The sequence below is a fragment of the Rhamphochromis sp. 'chilingali' genome (assembly GCF_963969265.1).
Source record: "Rhamphochromis sp. 'chilingali' genome assembly, chromosome: 21".
NCBI classification, from domain to species: domain Eukaryota; kingdom Metazoa; phylum Chordata; class Actinopteri; order Cichliformes; family Cichlidae; genus Rhamphochromis; species Rhamphochromis sp. 'chilingali'.
The window spans coordinates 17,493,258-17,513,979 of NC_137949.1; the positions used below are offsets into that span (position 1 = coordinate 17,493,258).

Below are 20,722 nucleotides of genomic sequence, written 5' to 3' on the forward strand. Positions count from 1 at the left end.
CCATTTCTGTGAAACCATCATCCTATTTTTTTTTTCTTTTGCCTGTCCCGTTTGGTTCTTTTGCCATCAGAATTGTTGTCTAAAGGCAAAGAAAGATGCCCAACGGATTTACTTTACCAAATTGACCATCCCAGCCTTGCCATAATGGTCCATTTGATTCACCTTTTATTGTTTATTTTATTTTCACTTGCTGAATACGGGACAGATTTGACTGGGGGAAAGAAAAACAGCCGAGAAGAGGGACGGGGGAGAAGGGCAAAAAACAAAAACCAACAGAATGGGCAGGAAAAAAAAAAGAAAAAGAAAATGCATATATCGATCACCTGGATCACCTGCTGAGAAAGAAAAAAGAAAACAAGAGTAATAGAATAAACAACATCACAATGATATATGGGAATATGACAGTAAATACTAAATATTAAACATTATTGTGCAGCACATAAGATCAACAGAACACAGTGTGCTTTGAGGTAGGAGCCAAAAAGGGTGTAGTTTGTGGGTGTGATCACCCGTGTGTACACCTGTGAGTATGGACGCGCTTGTTTTTTTAAAAGGTTCCTTCATGTAATGATCTGCTAGAGGGTGTGGGGGGGCCACAGCCCCCTCCTCCAGGGCATGAAGCAGGTATGGAGGAGATCAAAACTCCAGACAAGAGGCCCCCAGAACACAAGAGACCAAGGAAGACCAACAGAGGGGCAGCCGCGCCACTGTCCCAGAAAGAGCTGAGGACAGTCCCAGATGAGGGCTCACTCAGCAGCCGCGGAGCAGAAGCCAGGGGGAGTTGCAGTGACGCGCCTGTGAGCTCCGCCGGCAGCCAGCTGTGCCTGAGTGACCGAGCCCCAGGCCGAGACGCCGGGGGCACCCCACCTCCGAAGTGGCCCGAGCGAGCCCCAGGCTCCAGGCCCCGATAAGCAGCCGCCAAGGAGTGAGCCCACCCCCAGACACAAAGAACCACCAACGCACCGATGTGAAACCATCATCCTTTTCTTACCTATTTCCCTTTGCTATCGCCATGTTTCCTTCAATTTCTACTTGATTATATTCTTGACTTCTGTCTGAAGCTGAAAACTAAATCAATGAAAATGCTTTTTATGGCTCCTTAGCTGGAGTTTCATTTCCTTTAATGCCAAAATGTACAATCTCATAAAAATCTAGCTGTAGAGCAAAGAGTCCAGAATGTGGACTCTTTGTTTTTGTGAGAGTTTAAGCACTATACATTTCACATTTCAGTTGAATATTGTAGACTATTTTATTCTTATTCTTTTTTTCTTATTCTTCTTATAGTTTTCATTTATAATTATACATATCTAAATTATTATTTTTGCTAAATGAAATGTGATATGTTCATTGAACAGAAGTGGTCGGGTCATTTATTTAACAGCGCTCCAGTGTTCAGGCTAATGGGCTATTTCACATATACAATTGGACTGTATCATTTAAATGTTCTTAATAACATTGGCATTTTGTCCAAATTAAAAATGAGCTTGAAGAGGTTTATTTGTGAGTTTATTGTCTGAGGCTCTTGAATACTTGCCTTTATATCCTCTTCCTTATATTTTTCCTCTTTTATCTTATCATGGGTGGAACTTTGAATGTTGCTTCAGTGTTATTGTAATGCAGTAAATAACGGTTGGCTTCATTTTGGAGGATGTTGTTTATGTTTCTGGTAAGTACTTCAGCTTTTTACCTCCACTGTATATATAAGCCAAACTTCCTTTGTGAAATTAGAAATATGTACAAGAGATTATACAGAGATTATTTGTTGGCATCAAAAAGATCATACCATTCTTGAACCGTCCGATTCATTTTAATCAGATCTTTATGTTTATCTTTACGAATTGGACTTATATTCTTCGCGCTCATCGATATATTAGTCAGCCACATCCACACAAACACACACAAAAATGGCGACTATTTTGTTTTGTGCTCAGATCACCTGGAGTGATGTAACTGCTTCTGGTGACAGACAGCAGAGGACAGTGGGCTGGCTGTCAGCCAGTCTCAGGTGGAGCTGCTGCTCAGACTCTCCAACACTCACACGGGGACAGGCACAGCACAGTCATGAAGATAACCTGAAGGTAAGCCTCTGCTCTGAAAAGAGGTTCCTCTTTCCTTTATTGCATTATCAAGGCAAGAGCTGAAAGAACAAAATCCTGAGCACAGGTGAATCATGCCATTTTACAAATCTGCCTTAGAATAAGACTCTACATATTTCAGTGGTAGAGTTCATGTTATTATAAGTTTGTCTGCTAAGGATCACAGTTTGGTGCCAAAGGCAGTACCTGTGGGAAGTCATGACGGACTTTTGGCTGATTTCTGTTCCACTGGACAAAACAAGTTTAACCAGTGTAGAGAAACTCAAGCGCACCATTGCCAAAACCAACCTGGCCTCCTCCTGCTGCAAGTTCTCCATTCCAGATCTTAAGGTGAGGATGTGCATCATCTGAATGATAAAAAAAATGGTATTGTGTCTCAGCCCTAACAAAAACAAAGAGTAAGTGGCGCGAGTGTGTGTTAACTCTGTGTTTGTAGCAGTACAGGAGAGTGATGGTGTTTGGTGTCTTTCTCTGATGAAGAGGTAAAGGCTCAGGTTGCTCTCTACAGTTTGAGGCAAAATTTCCATCTGAATCGTTTCACTCAACGTGATCAATGAGCATCTTGTCTTCCAGGAAATGCATTTCCGTATCATCAAGAGTTCAGACATTAAGCAGCTTTAGATGTAGTGATTGTAAATGCAGGGTCTTATGAAGTCAGATTTATTAAACGCAGGTTGCAGTAACATTAACTGTGCTGTGTGTGCCATGACCTCAGGTGGGAGTACTGGACAGTCTGCTCAGCGTGTCAGATGATCTTTCCAAACTCGACACGCTGGCTGAAAGGTAAAAAAGCTGAATGTGCTGCTCTCAATCTGTTCCTGCTGATTAATGAATACGTTTGTCTCATTAATCATCGCATGTTTGCATTTTCATGTGCGGCTTTGTTCCTCATTAAGACCCAATGATTCTGAGCTCCTGTGCAGTCTGTGCCATGATTAATTGATGGTCAGGGGCAGCTATCGGTTAGTTTTCCCTCCTGCTTTTAAATTCACTGCTGGTGCATTTGAGCTGACACAGTGCAGACTTTAAAGAGACAGTTCACCCTAAAGTAAAATGAGTATTAAAGGTAAGAACTTAAACACAAAGAACCCCATAAATCCAACTAAAGTTAAAAATTTACTTATGCGACTGAAAAAAATAAGGAAACAAACTGGGAAAAGCAGGACATGGGCCAGAAAAACAGATTTAAATGCTAGGAAAAGTGAAAATCATAACAAAACTTTAATTATGACAGCAGATACTTTAGACTAGTTGCATTAATTAAAACTATGAAACCTATAATTCACTACTAAGTAATTAATATCTTACTAGCGAAAACAGTAAGAATTTAATTATCAGTTTTTGTCTATTGAAAAGTAAAATCTCAAATATAAGAAATGCAGTTTGAGTTACATGGAAAACATAGAACATGGAAAAAAACAAAACAAAAAACCACAAAGAGGTGTGAATGTCAGTATTTTCAGGTGTTGAAATGTTGAATTGCACAATGAAAATGTAAGAAAGAACTTCACTAAGTAAAAAAGTAAGCATAACTTATGTTGCTGGTAAATGCAGCCATCTGCAACCCTGAAAACCCTGAGGATGGATGGATGGACAGACCCTGGTGATGTCATCCACTGAAGTCTTAATATGAAGCGTGGAGCCCAGACTTTTTTGATATCATAATTTTGCCATTTAATTAAACAGTTGCACAACCATTGAAAGAATTTGGATGTGATTGTATGTGTATTACTGCTTGCAGTGAATTCATAACATAAATAACCCTCCTATCTGATTCAAATAATTATAGTTATGTACCAAATAAAGACTTTAAACTAGCCATTAAGCCCATCAATTGATCAGGAAAGTGTTTAGATGAGAGTTGTGGACTTTTTCCCCCATAGACGTTTATACTACCAGAAGCCTTTTGGCAGCCAGTGGACTCAGGCCTTGCTGGCCATTTGAAAGAATGCAGGTGCGAGGCACTTCCGTTTTGGCTTAATTTTCCAGACCTGGAAACTACGGCCATCTATAATAGAATCTAACAGGAACACTTCTCTGTGATGGTCTGTTTCTGACTTACTGAAGAATAGAAATATGACGTATAGGCAAGCAAGCGGGTGTCCTTGAAACACCTCAGCAAGATTTATGAAAAACTAAGCTAAGTGAGCAAAATCATTGCTAAAACCGAGCTCACTCGAGCAACTGGTACACTTGCGAAACTATATAAGAGGCTTGAAAACAGGCAACAGGCAAACCAAGGACAGAAAACAGTTACGTCACACTTGAGGAGCTCTGGACAGTGTAGAGATCTGCACAGAGACAAGTTAGGCAAGCAAGCAAGCAGAGCATCAGGGGAAGTCTTTAATGCAAAAAGATTTCTTTAGTTTTATTCCTTACTTTTTCTTCAGTCTGAGATGTTTCTACATCAGCAGTTCATTGTGCAGGAACTTTATGCAAAACATATAAACACTGTGTAATGATGGTGTTTCTCCTGTCGCCTGGTCAGTGTGATCAAAAAAACATGCCAGTGTATGAAGGAGGTGCTGGAGTCTAGTGACAAAGTGCTGGAAAATGCTTTGGCCAATGGAGGTGAGTCACACACAAACACACACGCTGAGAGTGTTAATTATCTCATAGTAAAACTGGATACAGGCCACATACACACTGCTATTAAGACTAACAGCTACTGAAAAACTCCATTAAAGGCCTGATGCTTTTACTGTAGACTAATGCTTGCAGGCTGTAGGAGAGAACAACAGCAGACCAGGCTAACCAGCATGTCTGATTACTCTCCCCCCATCAGACCACAGCAAGAACCAGAGAGCAGCCCTGTCACCCCTGAAAGCTTACCTCAAGTCTCTGAGGGGTATTTTATCTGCTCTTTGAGCTGGAGTGCAGTTCTGTGTGACTCCTATTATAAACCACATCTGTAGTATCTGCTTGATTTTTTTTTTTTAAAGACATACCAAACCCTAGGTGTGTTTAAAGTTGTGTCATTTGGATACACAACTTGTGTTTTTTCCTCTCTCTCTTAGTTGACTTGATGAACTTCATGATCAAGTTTCAGTGGGACAAAGCAAAATATCCTACATCTCTAACTCTCTCCAGTCTGGCAGAAATCATCAACAAGGTACAACATCATAAAAAAGTGGGGATGATAATTAATGACATAAATATGACAGCAATTTATAACTAAACTCTTGTCAAGACACAAAAAACACAGCAAAGTCACAGTTCACATGCTAACATATTTACCTGTTAGCATACCTTCATATGCAGTTTTATATGACTGGGCGATGTTATAAAATGTTTACATTAGAAGTTACTTACATATTTTATTCATAATCTTAATGAACTGACTCACTTTTCTGATATTTGAAGTATAAAAGCAGTAGTAAAATCCCAACACGAGGCTATAAATAAACCACAGCTAACAATCATCACAACAAACTCTTACATTTTCATATTTTCAAGCCAGAGTTACACTAGATATTGAACAACTCTTTACACAGTGTGTCACAGAAATCCTACTAATGGCAGAGTAAACTAGATTGTACTACTAGATTGTAATTTCACTACATTCAGTTACATTTAAAATGAATAAAGTAGTGCTGTCAGCTAACACATTAACGAGCTAACCACACTAATGCGTTGACGCCATGCAGCCCCACGCACGGGGCAATATGCGCTAACTCGCTAACGGAGACTTGCCATGTTAATGGGGTTATGGCGTTAACGTCATTTTAACGAGATTAACGCTGACATCAGTAGAATAAAGATAAACTTGCAGGTTACATTGTCTTAAAATTGTTTCTGTATTTAGTAAACGCATTACATATTTGATGTGTGTGCTGTTAAAGCTAAATACTACGAGGGAGAAAAAATACTCCTAAAATTGAAAGTGAGCACTATACAGCTTCTCCTGTTTAAGCTCTGTCCACCAGAACAAGTCACTGCTGATTTTTGACATCACACTTAATTCAGACTTTGTTCCTCCACTTCAAAGTCCTCTGTTTTTAACCATTTCCAACACTTTATTCAAATTATAAACTCTGAAAAGACGTTTGGCAAAAACCAAAGCTTTTCCAAAGGCTGAAAACAAATTCTGAAGCAGCTACATGATTCTAGTTCCCTCTCAGATGGTAGAAACATGTTGCCTACCCAAGTTTTAACACCTGCATGTGTTTCAGGAAGTTTCGCAGGTGGAGGCAGAGTTAAAATCACGTTCTGCAGCGTACAACAGTGTGAAAGCGAGCTTGCAAAACCTCGAGCACAAACTAGAGTGAGAAACATTAGTTATATTAAATAGAAATAAATCCCTACATTATCTATAGATATGCATGTTTACATATCTACATACTAAAGTGGAATTTCTGTCTCTGCAGTGGCAATTTACAAACTTGCAGTCTGAATGATGTCGTGAGGAAAGAAGACCTGGTGGTCTCAGAGTACCTCACCACTCTGCTGGTAGTGGTGGCCCGGTCAGTGACACAACATGACTATGTTTTTCTGGGATAGTCTTAATATTAAAATGTTTGTTTCTGCATATTTTCTGGTCACAGAGGGAGCTACTCGCAATGGGAGAGGAGTTACGAGTCGTTGTCAAAATTTGTGGTTCCGCGGTCGAGCAGGTGAGCTGTCTTTATGCACTCTTGGCCATGAGACAAACAATTCTACTCGATCCAAGTACAAGTGCACCGGTAGCTGCTCTCAGCATCCAAAAGGTCAGGCTAAGTAACCGCAGGTGTTTCATTACCGGCAGAAAGTAAGAGTCTTTTGGCCTGGATCTGCAGCAGCGAAAAGAAAATGTCTTTTTTGACAAGTAAAATGTTAAAGTTGACATGAAAAAAATAACTTTGTCATAGCTGACGTGCAGGAAATAATCCAATTTCTATAAAAAAAATAATTTCATCCAAAACAGGAAGGGGAAATTGTGAGGGTCATACCAAGTGACACAATACCAATGACAAAAATTGTATATGCATAAATAAATCGCAAGTTAATGTTTCAACTCAATGTAGGGTGTCTTCCTATCACTTGTGCTCATGTTTGTTAAAATTGTTACCAACATAGGACAATCTTGCCAGGAAGAGCCACTGGGGGGGCCAGCAAATTTTGGGAGGTGGCCAGTGCCCCCTTTGCCCCCCTTGGAGGCACCCCTGATCCAAGAAATCTACTTATCACTTGTAAGACACTCTTTTGTCAGTATAAGGCCTAGACAGCTAAATTGATAATTGTTTAACTTCTAGAAAATAACACTCCACATTCCATCTTAGTTTTTGTAACATTCATACACTTACTGGCCACTATATTAGGTACAACTTGTTGTACTGGTGTAGATTCAGCAAAATGCTGGAAACATTTCTCAGAGATTTTGGTCCATATTGACAGGACAGCATCACGCACATGCGTCAGATTTGTCAGCTAACATCCATGATGCAAAACCTCATTCCACTGCATCCCAAAGGTGCTCTATTTGATTGAGATCTGGTGACTGTGGAGGCCATTTGAGTACAGTGAACTCACTGTCATGCAAGCATTGGAAGCAGCCATCAGCAGATGGGTACACTGTGGTCATAAAGCAATGGACATGGTCAGCAACAGGTGTTCAGATGATACTCAGTTAGTTTGCCAAGATAATATCCCCCACACCATTACACCACCACCACAAGCCTGATGACAATGCAAGATGGATCCATGCTTTCATGTTGTTTATGCCAAATTCTGACCCTACTACTTGGTTTACCTAACAAAGTGGCCGATGAGTGTTTTTCTTACAGTGAACCTGATTTTGCCCATGTAAATCCTATCAACCTGCTATTACATTGTGATCAGTCTGTTAAGGACTCATGACAAATTCCATATAATTCAATTCAGCGTTATTTATATAGCGCCAACAGTTGCTTCAAGGCGCTTTATATTGGCTTAATAAACACAGACTTGAAATGAACCTGCAGCAATAAGTTCAAATGCAAGTAAACACTACTTGACTTACTCCTTGTTGTCTTTTACCTTGTTGCTACATCTTTTCTATTGTTGTCTTATGTGACTGTCAGGAAGCTGTATGAGAACGGAGAGGGGGGAGTCTTCTCAGTGACACTTTTCAAAAGAGCTGTGTGTGAATTCAAAGCCAAAGCCCAGGGAAGCAAGTAAGCAGGATGGTGTGACAGAAAACACCCAATATAGTCAAATCTGTGTTGTCTGTTTGAATTACCAAAGTGTAGCCTCTGGTCCACACAGGTTCTTTGTGCGGGACTACAGCTTTGATCTGGAGGAGCAGAAACAGCGGGAGATTATGCAGCTTAGTTTTCACAAAAAGGAGCAATATGTGAGTCAAACATTACACACACTCTCTGAAGGTTTTTTTTTTTATGTTTTATTAATGCGCTTCTCTCTTTCACAGGGAATCTTTGTACGCTGGCTGAAGGTGAATTTCAGTGAAGTGTTTGTTGCCTGGATTCACTTGAAAGCATTGCGGGTGTTTGTGGAATCAGTCCTGAGGTCGGCACCTGATGACAGTGATGATTTTTTTTTCGTGAAGAAGGCTCGCGATTGATTCATGTGATGATATTGCCTTTCAGGTATGGGTTACCTGTGAATTATCAGGCTCTTCTACTGCAGACTGACAGGAAGCACTCGAAGAAACTCAAAGAAGAACTCGCTTCACTGTTTGTGCATCTGGACCCCACCGCCAGCATTACTGATGTAAGAAGCCATAGTGTTATAATGTTGTCATTATAGTAATGTAAAGCACAGACATACAGAAGATGGATGCACCAACATTAGTTGGAAAAGCCACAAATTGAGGGATTTAACTGACAACATCTTGTTTGTTGAAGCTGGGAGGGACCATATATGGATGAAAGCATGAAGTTGTCATCTAATGCTGGCCTCGTCAGTTGTGTGCTACATAGATTTATCACACAGACACAGATATCTGAAAATTAGTGGAAGGAATGATCTGGGCCATTTTGTACGGTATTCATTGTGTTGTCTTTTGCAAACATACCCATGATACTTTCCTTAGTAAAAGATGAAATGTCCACCTTAATGTTGTTCTTTAAAAAAAACTGTTAACACTAATGGGAAACATGGTGTATCCAAGTGAAGCTTTTGTGTGACTCAGTAAATCAAACAGAGCCTCAAAATTATGAGTTTGGGTAGAGTTAGGCAGCAAGGTGGCTCACAACAACTGTGGCCAGGTTAAATCAGCTTATCAAATAGATACGTAGGAGAATCTGATCTGCACTGTGTTACAGATGAGCTCATTTGCTGGGAGTGCTCGACTTGATGGCCTGCCTGAACTAATCCTGATAAACTAAAAATGAGCTTTTTGCAGGTAGACATTATTTAAAAATTTCAAACCTTATTTTTTTCAACAATATGCAATCTCATAACAGTTGAATTATTTGCTATTTAATTTGATTGGAAACTTGCTGTAGTTTACTTTTTAAATAAGAGTGTTTCTACAAAAGTAGCACAGACAGAAGTATGAGATTTCATTTTTGAACAGTGGAACATTCGTAGTGTACTCTTGGACCCCTTTTAACTGTTGTAACAGCTTTTACTTCTCTGGGTTTGACTGTAAGCACTTTCCTCAATGTGCACAGTTATTTTGCTGCTTGGTGATGTAAAATGTAAATTTTTACCTGAACCTTTTCATGTAGCCTGTTTTTTTTTTTGTTTTTTTTTAGGTTAAAAATATTAAACATTTTGAAATCAAGACTCAAGCAACAACAAATAACTTAAAGCTAAATGTTTTCACAAATTAATTGTGCATGATGTGCATCTGCTGCAGGCAGGATTTGGATGCAAATGCAGAAACACAGGAGACAGGAATAAAGTCAAACACAGGTTTAATGCTGCACTCATACAAAATAGAAAATAAAAGCTGGACAGGAATGAGAAATCCAATAACTAGTGAAACAGAGCAGGGCCACACACAGAACCATGAGGGAGAACAAAACGAAGACCCCACACAAATTGAAGGAATATGGATACAAGGTGATTAATGCAAACAAGAGACACCTGGGAGGACAGCTGAACCCAACTGAGGCAACGAGACAAGGGATGTGAAACTTAATACAAAGCACTAGAGACAAATAAGTAATAAAATAAAACAGGAAGTAACTAAACACGGGAACAAACTAAGAAATAAACTGAAGATATTTAACAACAGCAGAACCCAAATGACCAAAAAACGGCAAAAGACCCAAGAACATGACAGAATTATTGCAAATAGTTTATTGGGTAAAATTGTATCGTTATATAAGACCAGTGACAGACCAACAAGTGAAGTGCTTTCCCAGATTGTTGATGTCTGAGTGAGGAAGAACCTGTCAGCAGTCAGCAGGAAATAACATATCTCTCAGTCAAGTTCACTCGTGACCTTCGAGACAACAGAGAGAAAAAGGAAATAATAAAAACATACAAACTCAAGCTGAATTTAGTGAAACACTGCTGCTGGTTCAGTGTGTGCGTGACTGTTTTCTGTGTCTGATCTGCAAACAGGTGAGCTGTGACATCCCAGGACTCTGTCAGCAGGAGTACTTCTCCTACATCTGCTTTCATATCAGCACCAACGTGTTGGACATCAGCTAGCTGTCAACAGCAAGACTGAAAGAGCAAGCACCCACAAGCTGTGGTTTGTTCCCATTCAGTCACTCACAGCCAGAAACATAAAGACCCCGATGGCTAAAATAAAACCGGAGAATATAAATATATTGTTTTCAACATTTCCCTTAAAGGAGAAAGATGTAAGGTGTAAATACAGGAAGGTGTAAATAATCCTTGGGTTGTCTTCACCACAAAGCAAGCTGCACGTGTCCTGTGTTTGTCATGTGCTGCACATGGAATTGTGGAAAACCTTAAAATATGTGTAATATCAGAGGGATTTTTTTTTTCAGGGATTCATTTTAAAACTATATGTACTGTAAATATTAATGTCGGTTTCAAACATTTTAGGTGAGCACATTATTTCTAGAAATCTTACAGCTTGCACAAATAAAATGGATTTCTTCATTCACCATTGCCTGTTATTCTGCAAGACAGCCTAGTACATTTAGAAATGCATTATCCAGAGAATGGATTCATGAATCACTTGTGACCCAATTTAGATCAGAATGTTCATGTGTTGCAAGTCTCAAAATCTTAAAGTGGGGCCGTTCTGCTCATTTTCAACTCCATAGTGTTTTTCTGGATTCCGGAGATTATGTATCGGAATTTCAGGAGTGGGACCACGCCTCCAAACACACTCCTTCCGGTTGTCATCTATATATCCGGTTGTTCAGTGATGACGCGACGAATCCTACTTCCGGGTCTAAAGTAGTCTGCGTTTAATATGGCATTTGTGTTGTTAACATGTTTAATGTTATGTATTTTCTTCTATTTGATCTCAAAAAGCTCCTAAAACAGTCAGTGATCACTGTTGACCTCCCTCGGCTTTTATTACCGCTAATCATTTATTTAAGCTCAGTTTTTAAAACCTTAGGATGTAACTACAGCCCAGCCCATGCAGCAGTATATGAATGACTAACCTCGTATTGTGGATGGATTATCTCAGTTGTTCTCCTGGCTGAAGTTTGGTCCTTTTACAGCATCCTGCCATGCGATTACATTTGTTCCTGACCACCGAGAACACTCACGGTAACTTTTATCGAGTGGGAAAAAAGTTAGCTTGTTTATATTATGCTAACATAGCTGTGTCGCTAGCGGTCACGTAGCACATCATTATATACCAGCTAGCCAAACTTCAGTAACCCTACAAACGTCACTGCTGTTTAGCTTTCTGTCTTCATTTATGTTGGAAGTGATAACAGAGCTGTACGTTTTAATTTGTTTCCAAAACCCCGCAGTCAGGACATGCTATATTGTATTTAGATAGAAGCTAGCGAGCTATCTCCCTGCTAACTTCTAACTCCGTTAAATGTCATAAATTCCGTTTTCATGGATGCCTGGATGTTAAACTCAATTGTTACACCTGGTAGAGCAGAACGCTGATCATTTTATTAAAGATGAAGACTTTAGACAGTTTTTCAACTCTCAGTAATGCCATAGTGATCGTTTGATATATGGACCTGCAGCGGAGTTTAGACCCAGACACGGCTAGTGACGTCAGACTGAACAACCGGATAGGTTCCCCCCAGTTCAGCAAACTGTTCATTGTCGTTTACGTGCAAACAGGGTCCATTCTTGGCGAATACCTTTAAAAACAGCTCATCTCTTAGGAGTAATGTAATTTTACGTTAATAACTACTCAACCTCGGCATCCATCGCTTTTCCTCCGGCGGCGCTTCCAAAAAACCGAATGCTGAGGACCTTCTAGCAGTTTTCTCGCCACCCTACATACGGTCTGCTACATCCATCCATCCAGTCGGTTTATCTCCGCTAAATCCAGTCATGAAGTAACTCCGGCCGCCCGCCACTTCAGCGAAAACCAGCGAAGTCGCCCGCCAGCAGAACTCACAGCTCCTCTCATGTTGCTCCGAAACGGGTCACAGGCCGGGCGAGTTAGCCACCAGCGCCGAATCCACGCTTCCAAACAAATCGCAGCTCCAACAGCTCCACCCACCCGCCAGCGCCAGGTAGCAGGGGGAAGCTCAGCTCTGTTCTCGTTCCCACTAAAACCATTTAATGCAAGCTGGAAATCTGTCGCTAGCGCCATACTCTCAACTGTTCTCCATCGTCGTGATGTTTCCATCCCTCCTTTTGCTAAATGCTCATCCAAGTTGGCACTGGGTTGCCCAGTTCTTCCCTGTCCGCCATTCGCAAACGCAGCAGCAAGCTCCCTACCACTTAATTGCCAGTTTCTCAGGAAAGAACACACACACACACACACACACACACACACACACACACACACACACACACACACACATACACACACACACACACATACACACACACACTCCGCAGCAAACGTGGGCAACGAGTTGCCAGGTTTGCAGCCACTCATCCCTCCTCTGCTAAACTTTGCAGCAAACCTTGGCACCGAGTTGCCAGGTTCCCAAACTCTCATCTGCTGAACTCTGCAGCAAATGTTGGCACCGAGTTGCCAGGTTCTCGGCCACTCATCCCTCCTCTGCTACAGGTTCTCGGCTACTCATCCCTCCTCTGCTACAGGTTCTCGGCCACTCAACCCTCTTCTGCTAAACTCTGCAGCAAACATCGCACTGGGTTGCCAGCCTCTCAGCCACTCATCCCTCCTCCACAAAATTCTGCAACAAACCTGGCACAGAGTTGCCAGGTTCCCAACCTAAACTCTGCAGCAAACGTCAGCACTGAGTGGCCAGGTTCCCAACCTCTCATCTGCAAAACTCTGCAACAAACCTTGGCACCGGGTTGCCAGGTTCTCAGCCACCCATCCATCCTTCGCAAATTTCTGCACCGGGTTGCCAAGTTCCTTTCTCCTTCGTTCGCAAAAGCAGCAGCAAGCTTTTCGACCATCGGGTTGCCAGTTTCTCAGCATAGTTAAGGGGGGAAAAAAGGGCACAGAGTTGCCAGTACTCCTTCCCTCTGTAGCAAATGCAGCATGCTTCGGGCACAGAGTTTCAAGGTTCACTGCCTCTTCCCTCCTCGGCTAAACTCCATAGCAAATGTCGGCACCGGGTTGCCAGGTTCCTTTATCCCTCATTCGCGAAAGCAGCAGCAGCTTTTCTACCATCGGATTGGCAGTTGTCTGCATAGACAAATAAATAAAAAGGCACCAGGTTGCCAGGTTTTTCTTCATCCCCCATTTGCATGCAGCATCTAGCTTCCCTACTACCGAACTGCCAGTTTCTCCGCTTCTATCATTGCAAGCAGCAGCAAACCCTTCTAGCACAGTGGTGTTAGGTTCTTGCTATATCTGCCATGTGCAAACCGCAGTGACAAGCTTCTTACCCCTGAGTTGCCAGTTCCTGTCCATCCATCATGGCTAGAGAATCCTTCAAGCTGGTTCCTTCTATATCCATCATTCGTAATCACAGCAGCAATCTTCTTCCACCACGTTGCCAGTTTCTCTGCATCCGTTATTGCAAAGCAGTAGTAAACCCTTCTGGCACCGAGATGCCAGGTTCTCTCTTTATCCCTCATTCGCAAATGCAGCAGCATGCTTTCTGCACCGCAATGCCAGTTTCGCTGCCATCTTTCCTGCCTTAGCAAAGTAAAGGTGAACCTTCGTGGTACCGAGATGCCAGGTTCTGTCCTCTATTGCTCCTTTTAAGACATCCAAACTGCGTCGTGCACATAATTCTTCATGGCGTCCCTTCATTTCTCATGTGCTTTCACTAGCATCATCAGGCATTCACCCTCGACACAATCATTCGAGACTGCTCTCTAAGTCGACTCACAGTTCTGACTGCGTCTGAACGGCTTATCATCTCCCACGAAGTCCAGTGGACTCGCACTCTGCTCTCGGACGATTTTGGGGGTTATTATTATACGGATTATTTTCCTCTAATCAGTCTTTCATATGGGCTCAAAATGTGGTCATAAATATTTTGTACTTGTAAAAAAGATTTGTATGTGTAAAAAAGATTTGTGTGTACTTTCAATTCATCAACTCTTCCCGAGCTGGTGCTGTCACTTCTGTTAATTCAGAAATCAGCTCAGTCGTTATTGCTAACTTATCTGAAGTAATTAACCAGCTAAGCACCCCGGTGCTGTATAAATAAGTCGAATCGAAAAATCAAATTATTCCGCTGACGTCTTCGACCTTCGTATCGCACAGTTGTTACTGCTTCTAGGGGGTGCCTTTGGGGATCTGCCAGGCCCAGGAGCCGTCGCCAGTCCCCTTCAAGGCCTTCCCCAAACCGCAGCTCAATTCATGTCCAAGCATTCACCTTTACCTACTAAAACGCTGTCAAACCTAAAATGACGACGTGGGCCCAGCTAGTGAAATAAAGTACTTTTGCATGATTCACAGTTCACACCTATGCTATATCAGGCCTTGGTGCAGCTTCTTAGATCCTCCCCCCTTTACAACTCCCCCTTTTTAAACCATCTTTTTTCTCACTCGTTGCCTTTCATAAATAGAAACTTTGAGAGCAGGTGAGTGAGGCTGCTGTGTTCAGAGCCAGATCTGTGTGCCTGAAATGACCATATTTGGAATTTCCCCTCAATGATATCACACAAATACAAGGGTGAGAAAAGAGCTCCTTTTGCCATTCACTATGAATATCCACTACTGGAACTGTACATGTATCTAAAAACAATAAAGAAAAGCAAAACAGGTTCACTTTGAAAGTAGTCACCATGTTGTAACAACCCACGGGCAGGGATAGCTCAGTAGGTAGAGCGGTCAATATTCAGAGTAAAATTTCTAATCAGTTTTTTTTTTAATTAGCCAGTATATTTTTTATAGTCTGTACAATCACCAGGTGGTGTTGCCAATTAAAGCAGTACTGACATTTTTGCAATAACAACATGCAGCGTGTGGAAAAACACTACCGTAATTCGGTTTTCTTAGGCTTTAAGGTGGGCTGTGATCAAGTGCTTAACAGACATCTGCAGCCAACTCTGCTCAACAGCTGGAGACCAGTGGTGCATTTTCCAATACTATCATTCTGTTTAGTATGTTGATTGATTTTGTATGGTTTACTAAGATTTCATATGCCCCAGTAGCAAATATGTGAAATGCAATATGCCAGCAATTGCTAAGATGCCAAGATATCCTAATGCATCTGGTTGCATTTAGCAGTATGCACGCCCACAAGTTTTTCCTCTGATATAAATAATATCTGATCCATGTGTTGCCTATTACAAGATTACGTTTGGGGACTCAGTATCGTCTGTGATGCAGAAGGTAAATTTTGTGCTGCAACAGGTATGAGAAGGTAAACATTCACAGTGTGGATTAAATATGAAGTTTGTCATAATTGTAAGCATACTACAGCAGCATGCACCTCTGCAGTAGTGATAATAAAGAGGACCTTTGCATGTATTTAATGTGTTAATAAGAAGAAAAAAATATCATCTAAACATGTTGCTAACTGGATGAAAATACTCTTTGTACCACTAGTAGTATATAGCAGTACTAGTTTACTTCAGGGGTTCCTAACATGAGCTCACAAGGGTCACAAGCTGCATTTCAGGTTTTGTAAGATGATTAACAGCACACCAAAGAAGAAAATATAGTTTTGTCAAATGCTTACTTTTTTTTTACTGTTGAACTTATGACTAATTCTTGTTTGGCCTTGGATTCTTATATGGTGTTTTATGTGGACCAGTGTGAAGCTTGAGTCAGATTACACCAAAGAAAAATCTGCAATGAGAAAATATAGAAAGCCAAAAGCACTGCACAGTTGGAGGGAATAAAAACTCCAATAAACTAACCAAATAAACTAAACACAGGAAAGATTGGAAAGGGAGAAAGATTAGATGACATCCTTACTGAAAGAGAACACACAGTCTATATGTATACGTACACGCCAGGAAGTGGGATAATAAGGTGTGGGTAAACTCAACTGAAACAATATCAAGGATGAAAAAAGAACAGTGAAGAGAAGTAAAAATACAAAACACCACACAAGGAGCTAAAATTTGAAATAGAGAAGTCTCCTGCTTTTGGTTTACACCTGTAAAAGGAAAACACTCATGAGCACAGGGAAGGTAAAACCTATACACATACAACAGAAACCAAGAATCACCTGCAGGCACCGCAATAACCTCAGCTCATGTTGGCACCTTGTAATCAGAGTAAGGACTTACCAGCTTCTGAAACTGAGATTTGGAGTTTACGTGCACAGTGTAACTTATACTAAGGAAAAGGAAAAAACTCAACCGCAAAGTTACTCCAATGGATACGAGTCCACTAGCAGACCTCACCTATGGAAGATACTGTTTTTTGTTATTGATTAATTAATTGATCAGTTTTTGCAGTCAATCACAAAGACAAAAACATTAGGATCATGAAAAAATATAGCTAGTGCTTCCTTAAAGTAGCATAAATTGTAAATAGTCAAGTGAAAGTGATACAAAAAAATAATAATTGCGTTTAAATGAAATACTTGAGTAAATGTATTCAGTTACTTTCTACAGTTGAATTGTTATTCAGTACATGGTCACCAGAGAGTGCACTGTCTCTGCTGTGTGCATGAACCATTTTATCTGATGTCTGATATAAATAATATCATGTTTCCTGCTGTAAGATTACCTTTGGAGACAGTACAGGAGCTGATTGGTGGATTAATTCCATTCTATGATGCACAGTGTGGAAATGTTAAATTTAGAAAAGTATCAAGTGAAGAATAAGGATATAAAGCCATTCTGCACAGTTTGTGTGTTTAATAGTTAATTGTGTTGTTTAATTGTTTCTGAGCTTTATTTAGGGCCAAAAGCTTTACTGTATTACTGCAGTGATAAAAGGGAGGCCTGCGATAGAGATGATAGGTGTTGAGGTTGTTCTCTCTTAGTCCGTGTGTGTGAAAAAAAGAGAGCGAGGGAGAGAGAGAGAGAGCGTTAGAAAAAGCTGGCTGCTCTAACTCTGCCATTCAGTGCGCCAAGCAGTCTGGAAGAGAAGCATTTTACGCGCAAGCCATCATGGGCATTAACTCCGGTTAGTAAGCTTCATTTTTGCATTTTAGGATCAACAAGTATTGATCAGTTGATAAAATGTGGACAATTCCGAAGCCAAACTACAGAGCTGGTTTGTGCGCCGAAGGGGAGATTGCTGTGAACATCGGCGGAGTCAGAGTGGTGCTTTTCGGGGATGTTTTGAACCGCTACCCGGAGAGCAGACTGGCTGAGTTGGTGAACTGCTCAACTCAGAATTCCGAACTTATCTCGACACTTTGCGATGACTTCGATCCGGGCAGAAAGGAGTTTTACTTTGATCGAGATCCCGACGCGTTCAAGTGCATCATCGACGTTTATTACTTTGATGAAATCCACATCAAACGCGGCATTTGCCCCATCTGCTTCATCAAAGAGATGGAGTTTTGGAAAATAGACCAAAATGTTTTAGATGAATGCTGTAAAAGTTACTTAAGTGAGAAGGAGGAAGAGCTGAAAGAAATTGCAAACAAAGTTAAAGTCATTTTGGAGGATATGGAGGTGGATCAGTGCATCACGCGCACCCAGCGTTGCCAGAGGTTCCTTTGGAGGCTGATGGAGAAGCCGGATTCCTCTTTGCCGGCGCGCATCATCGCTATCGCATCCTTCCTTTTCATCTTGGTCTCGGCAGTGGTGATGTGTGTGGGGACCATCCCGGAGCTCCAGGTGATGGACGCTGAAGGGAAACTGGTGGAGCATCCGACTCTGGAGGCGATCGAGACGGTGTGCATGTTGTGGTTCACCACGGAATTCTTTCTGCGCCTTGCCTCGTCACCAAACAAGCTGCGCTTTGCGCTCTCCATCATGAACATCATAGACTTTATGGCCATCATGCCTTTCTACGTGGTCCTGGCCCTGACTTACCTCGGCACCACATCCATCATGGAGCTGGCAAACGTACAGCAAGCTGTCCAGGCCCTCCGCATCATGCGCATCGCGCGTATTTTCAAGTTGGCGCGCCACTCCTCTGGACTGCAAACTCTGACTTACGCGCTGAAGAACAGCCTCAAAGAGCTGGGGCTGCTGCTTATGTATATGGGCGTGGGCATCTTCGTGTTCTCAGCGCTGGCCTACACTATGGAGCAAAGCCACCCGGAGACTTTATTCCGGAGCATCCCGCAATCTTTTTGGTGGGCCATCATCACAATGACCACAGTGGGCTATGGCGATATCTACCCCAAAACCACTCTGGGCAAGTGCAACGCAGCCGTGAGCTTTCTGTGCGGGGTGATAGCCATCGCGCTGCCCATCCACCCCATCATTAACAACTTTGTCATCTTCTACAACAAGCAGAAAGTTCTGGAGACAGCGGCGAAGCATGAAGTGGAGCTGATGGAGCTAAAGTCCGGCAAGGAGACGCGCAGGAGAAATAGCTATTAGGAGAAAGGAAAACTCTGAGAAGAAAAAAGAAACAAAGACTGAAGCAGGAATTTATTAACTGAGGTGTGACCGAAACAAAAGATTAAAGAAAAAAATAATTAATTCGTTATATTTAGTAAATATATCAAAGGCCCCCAGATAATTCTTTTTTATGAACTCAACGCCTATACAGAGTAACATAATTGTCTTTAGTCCTCTGTCGCTTTGTTTGGGCCATTTTCAATGTGTTGCTTTTGCTTGTGGCCCGTTTATCTCCTTTTGTCATTGTGAAGATTGTTGTCACAGAATTAAAGCTTCTGCATGTGAAAAAATATTGTGCATGTCCTCAGAAAATCATTACATCAATATGAATGAGAATAAAGGCAAATCAGTTCGTCATACACTCAGTTTAGTTAAATACCAGCATGACAAACAATTAGATTAGTCTTTGTCTCTGGGAGAATAATTAGATTTATAAAAGGACCATAGAAAATTTGTACCTATTTATGTTACAGTTTGGTACCTTGTACCTTTTTCCTGAGGGCATCGATTCATGTTCTTTACAAAGGATGTGATTTTTATCCTTAGTGACTTTCAGACTCTGCTTTATCACTGACCTTTCAAATATCTCCTGGAGGGAGCAGTTCAATTATCTTTCCAGCCCTTTTAATCCAATTTTGAATTTGGGATCTGAGCTTGGTAGAAAGGTTACCAAAGCCTGTAGTAATGCTATAAAATACAATAGATTCAACAGTTGCCCTATAAAATAGTAACACAATGCATTTATCCATGCTATGGACCCTGAGTCTTCTCAATAAATGCAAGCGCTGACTAATTCATGCACACACATACAACCCACTGTAACTGACAATCAAAGTGTACAGCTAGATACTTAAATGCTGTCACCTGTTCAGCCTTTTCTTTGCTAATTAAAGTCAGACTGTGATCTCTAACAGATCTTGGAACAAAGATACCTTTCTCGGTTTTCTATTCATTTAAACATCGGGCTGTGCTTCTTACACCAATCCTTTCAATCTAATTTTTAAATAGCAATATTTGAATCTTTGGTTAAGAATGACCATATCATCAGAAAATATAATCACATTAGTATACTGATTTCTACAGCTGTTTGCAATGTGTGCAAATCAAAGTTAAAATGTGAACCTGTTCTTTAATAGAAGTCATTTTAGTTCATGGGCTGCATCCAGCACAGTGTAATTTCATTTTACAACCTCAAAAACCTCCAATTCTCCCCATTTCTTTTACTGTAAAGAAGTACATTTTGAAAACATTCACATTTCAAGAGCCATCAAACACCTGATAAAGAGTGTGATAGGAAAATAATAGGGAAGAAAGATAAAGCAATAAATCTGAGCTTTTCCACGTTTAGTCAGTTTACCGAGGCATGGCACAGCGTATTGGAGCGGTGATCTCACCTCAGTGCTGAATGGCAAGTAATGGTTAAAATCTTCGCCAGCGAGAAGGATCGAAAACTGACAATGACTCAGATCTCTGACTCAGATCAAAATTGGATGACCACTCTCATGATGGATCGTTTTTCAGGACCTGCAACACAATGCTCCTTGATGCAAAATACAGCAGAAATCCAAAATTGCTGCCTGGTTCTCTGCAATTTTTGCCATTTGCTAAACTATTCAGTAGCCTGAAATGATGGGCTATTTATGACTGTAGGTTTGACACCTGTTTTAAATGGACAGTTTATCACCAAAAGTCAAATTCGCATATTTTCCTCT

General features: G+C 41.1%; 2 protein-coding genes across 2 annotated transcripts; both read left to right on the forward strand.

Moving 5' to 3' along the window:
- Positions 1–1,967: 1,967 nt before the first annotated feature.
- Positions 1,968–10,679, forward strand: atp6v1c2 (ATPase H+ transporting V1 subunit C2; the record flags this gene model as incomplete). The annotated part of the gene is made up of 14 exons (XM_080870933.1): positions 1,968–2,078; positions 2,255–2,426; positions 2,812–2,879; positions 4,585–4,667; positions 4,882–4,944; positions 5,114–5,208; positions 6,269–6,360; positions 6,464–6,559; positions 6,641–6,709; positions 8,135–8,227; positions 8,319–8,406; positions 8,482–8,579; positions 8,660–8,783; positions 10,590–10,679. Exons 2-14 carry the CDS (start codon positions 2,295–2,297, stop codon positions 10,677–10,679), a joined length of 1,191 nt encoding a protein of 396 aa, XP_080727059.1. The 5' UTR covers positions 1,968–2,078; positions 2,255–2,294.
- A 6,990-nt stretch (positions 10,680–17,669) lies between these two features.
- Positions 17,670–18,989, forward strand: LOC308389533 (voltage-gated potassium channel regulatory subunit KCNF1-like; the record flags this gene model as incomplete). The annotated part of the gene is made up of 1 exon (XM_080870990.1): positions 17,670–18,989. The coding sequence occupies one exon, from the start codon at positions 17,670–17,672 to the stop codon at positions 18,987–18,989; it is 1,320 nt and encodes a 439-aa protein (XP_080727116.1).
- Between the last annotated feature and the right edge of the window lie 1,733 nt (positions 18,990–20,722).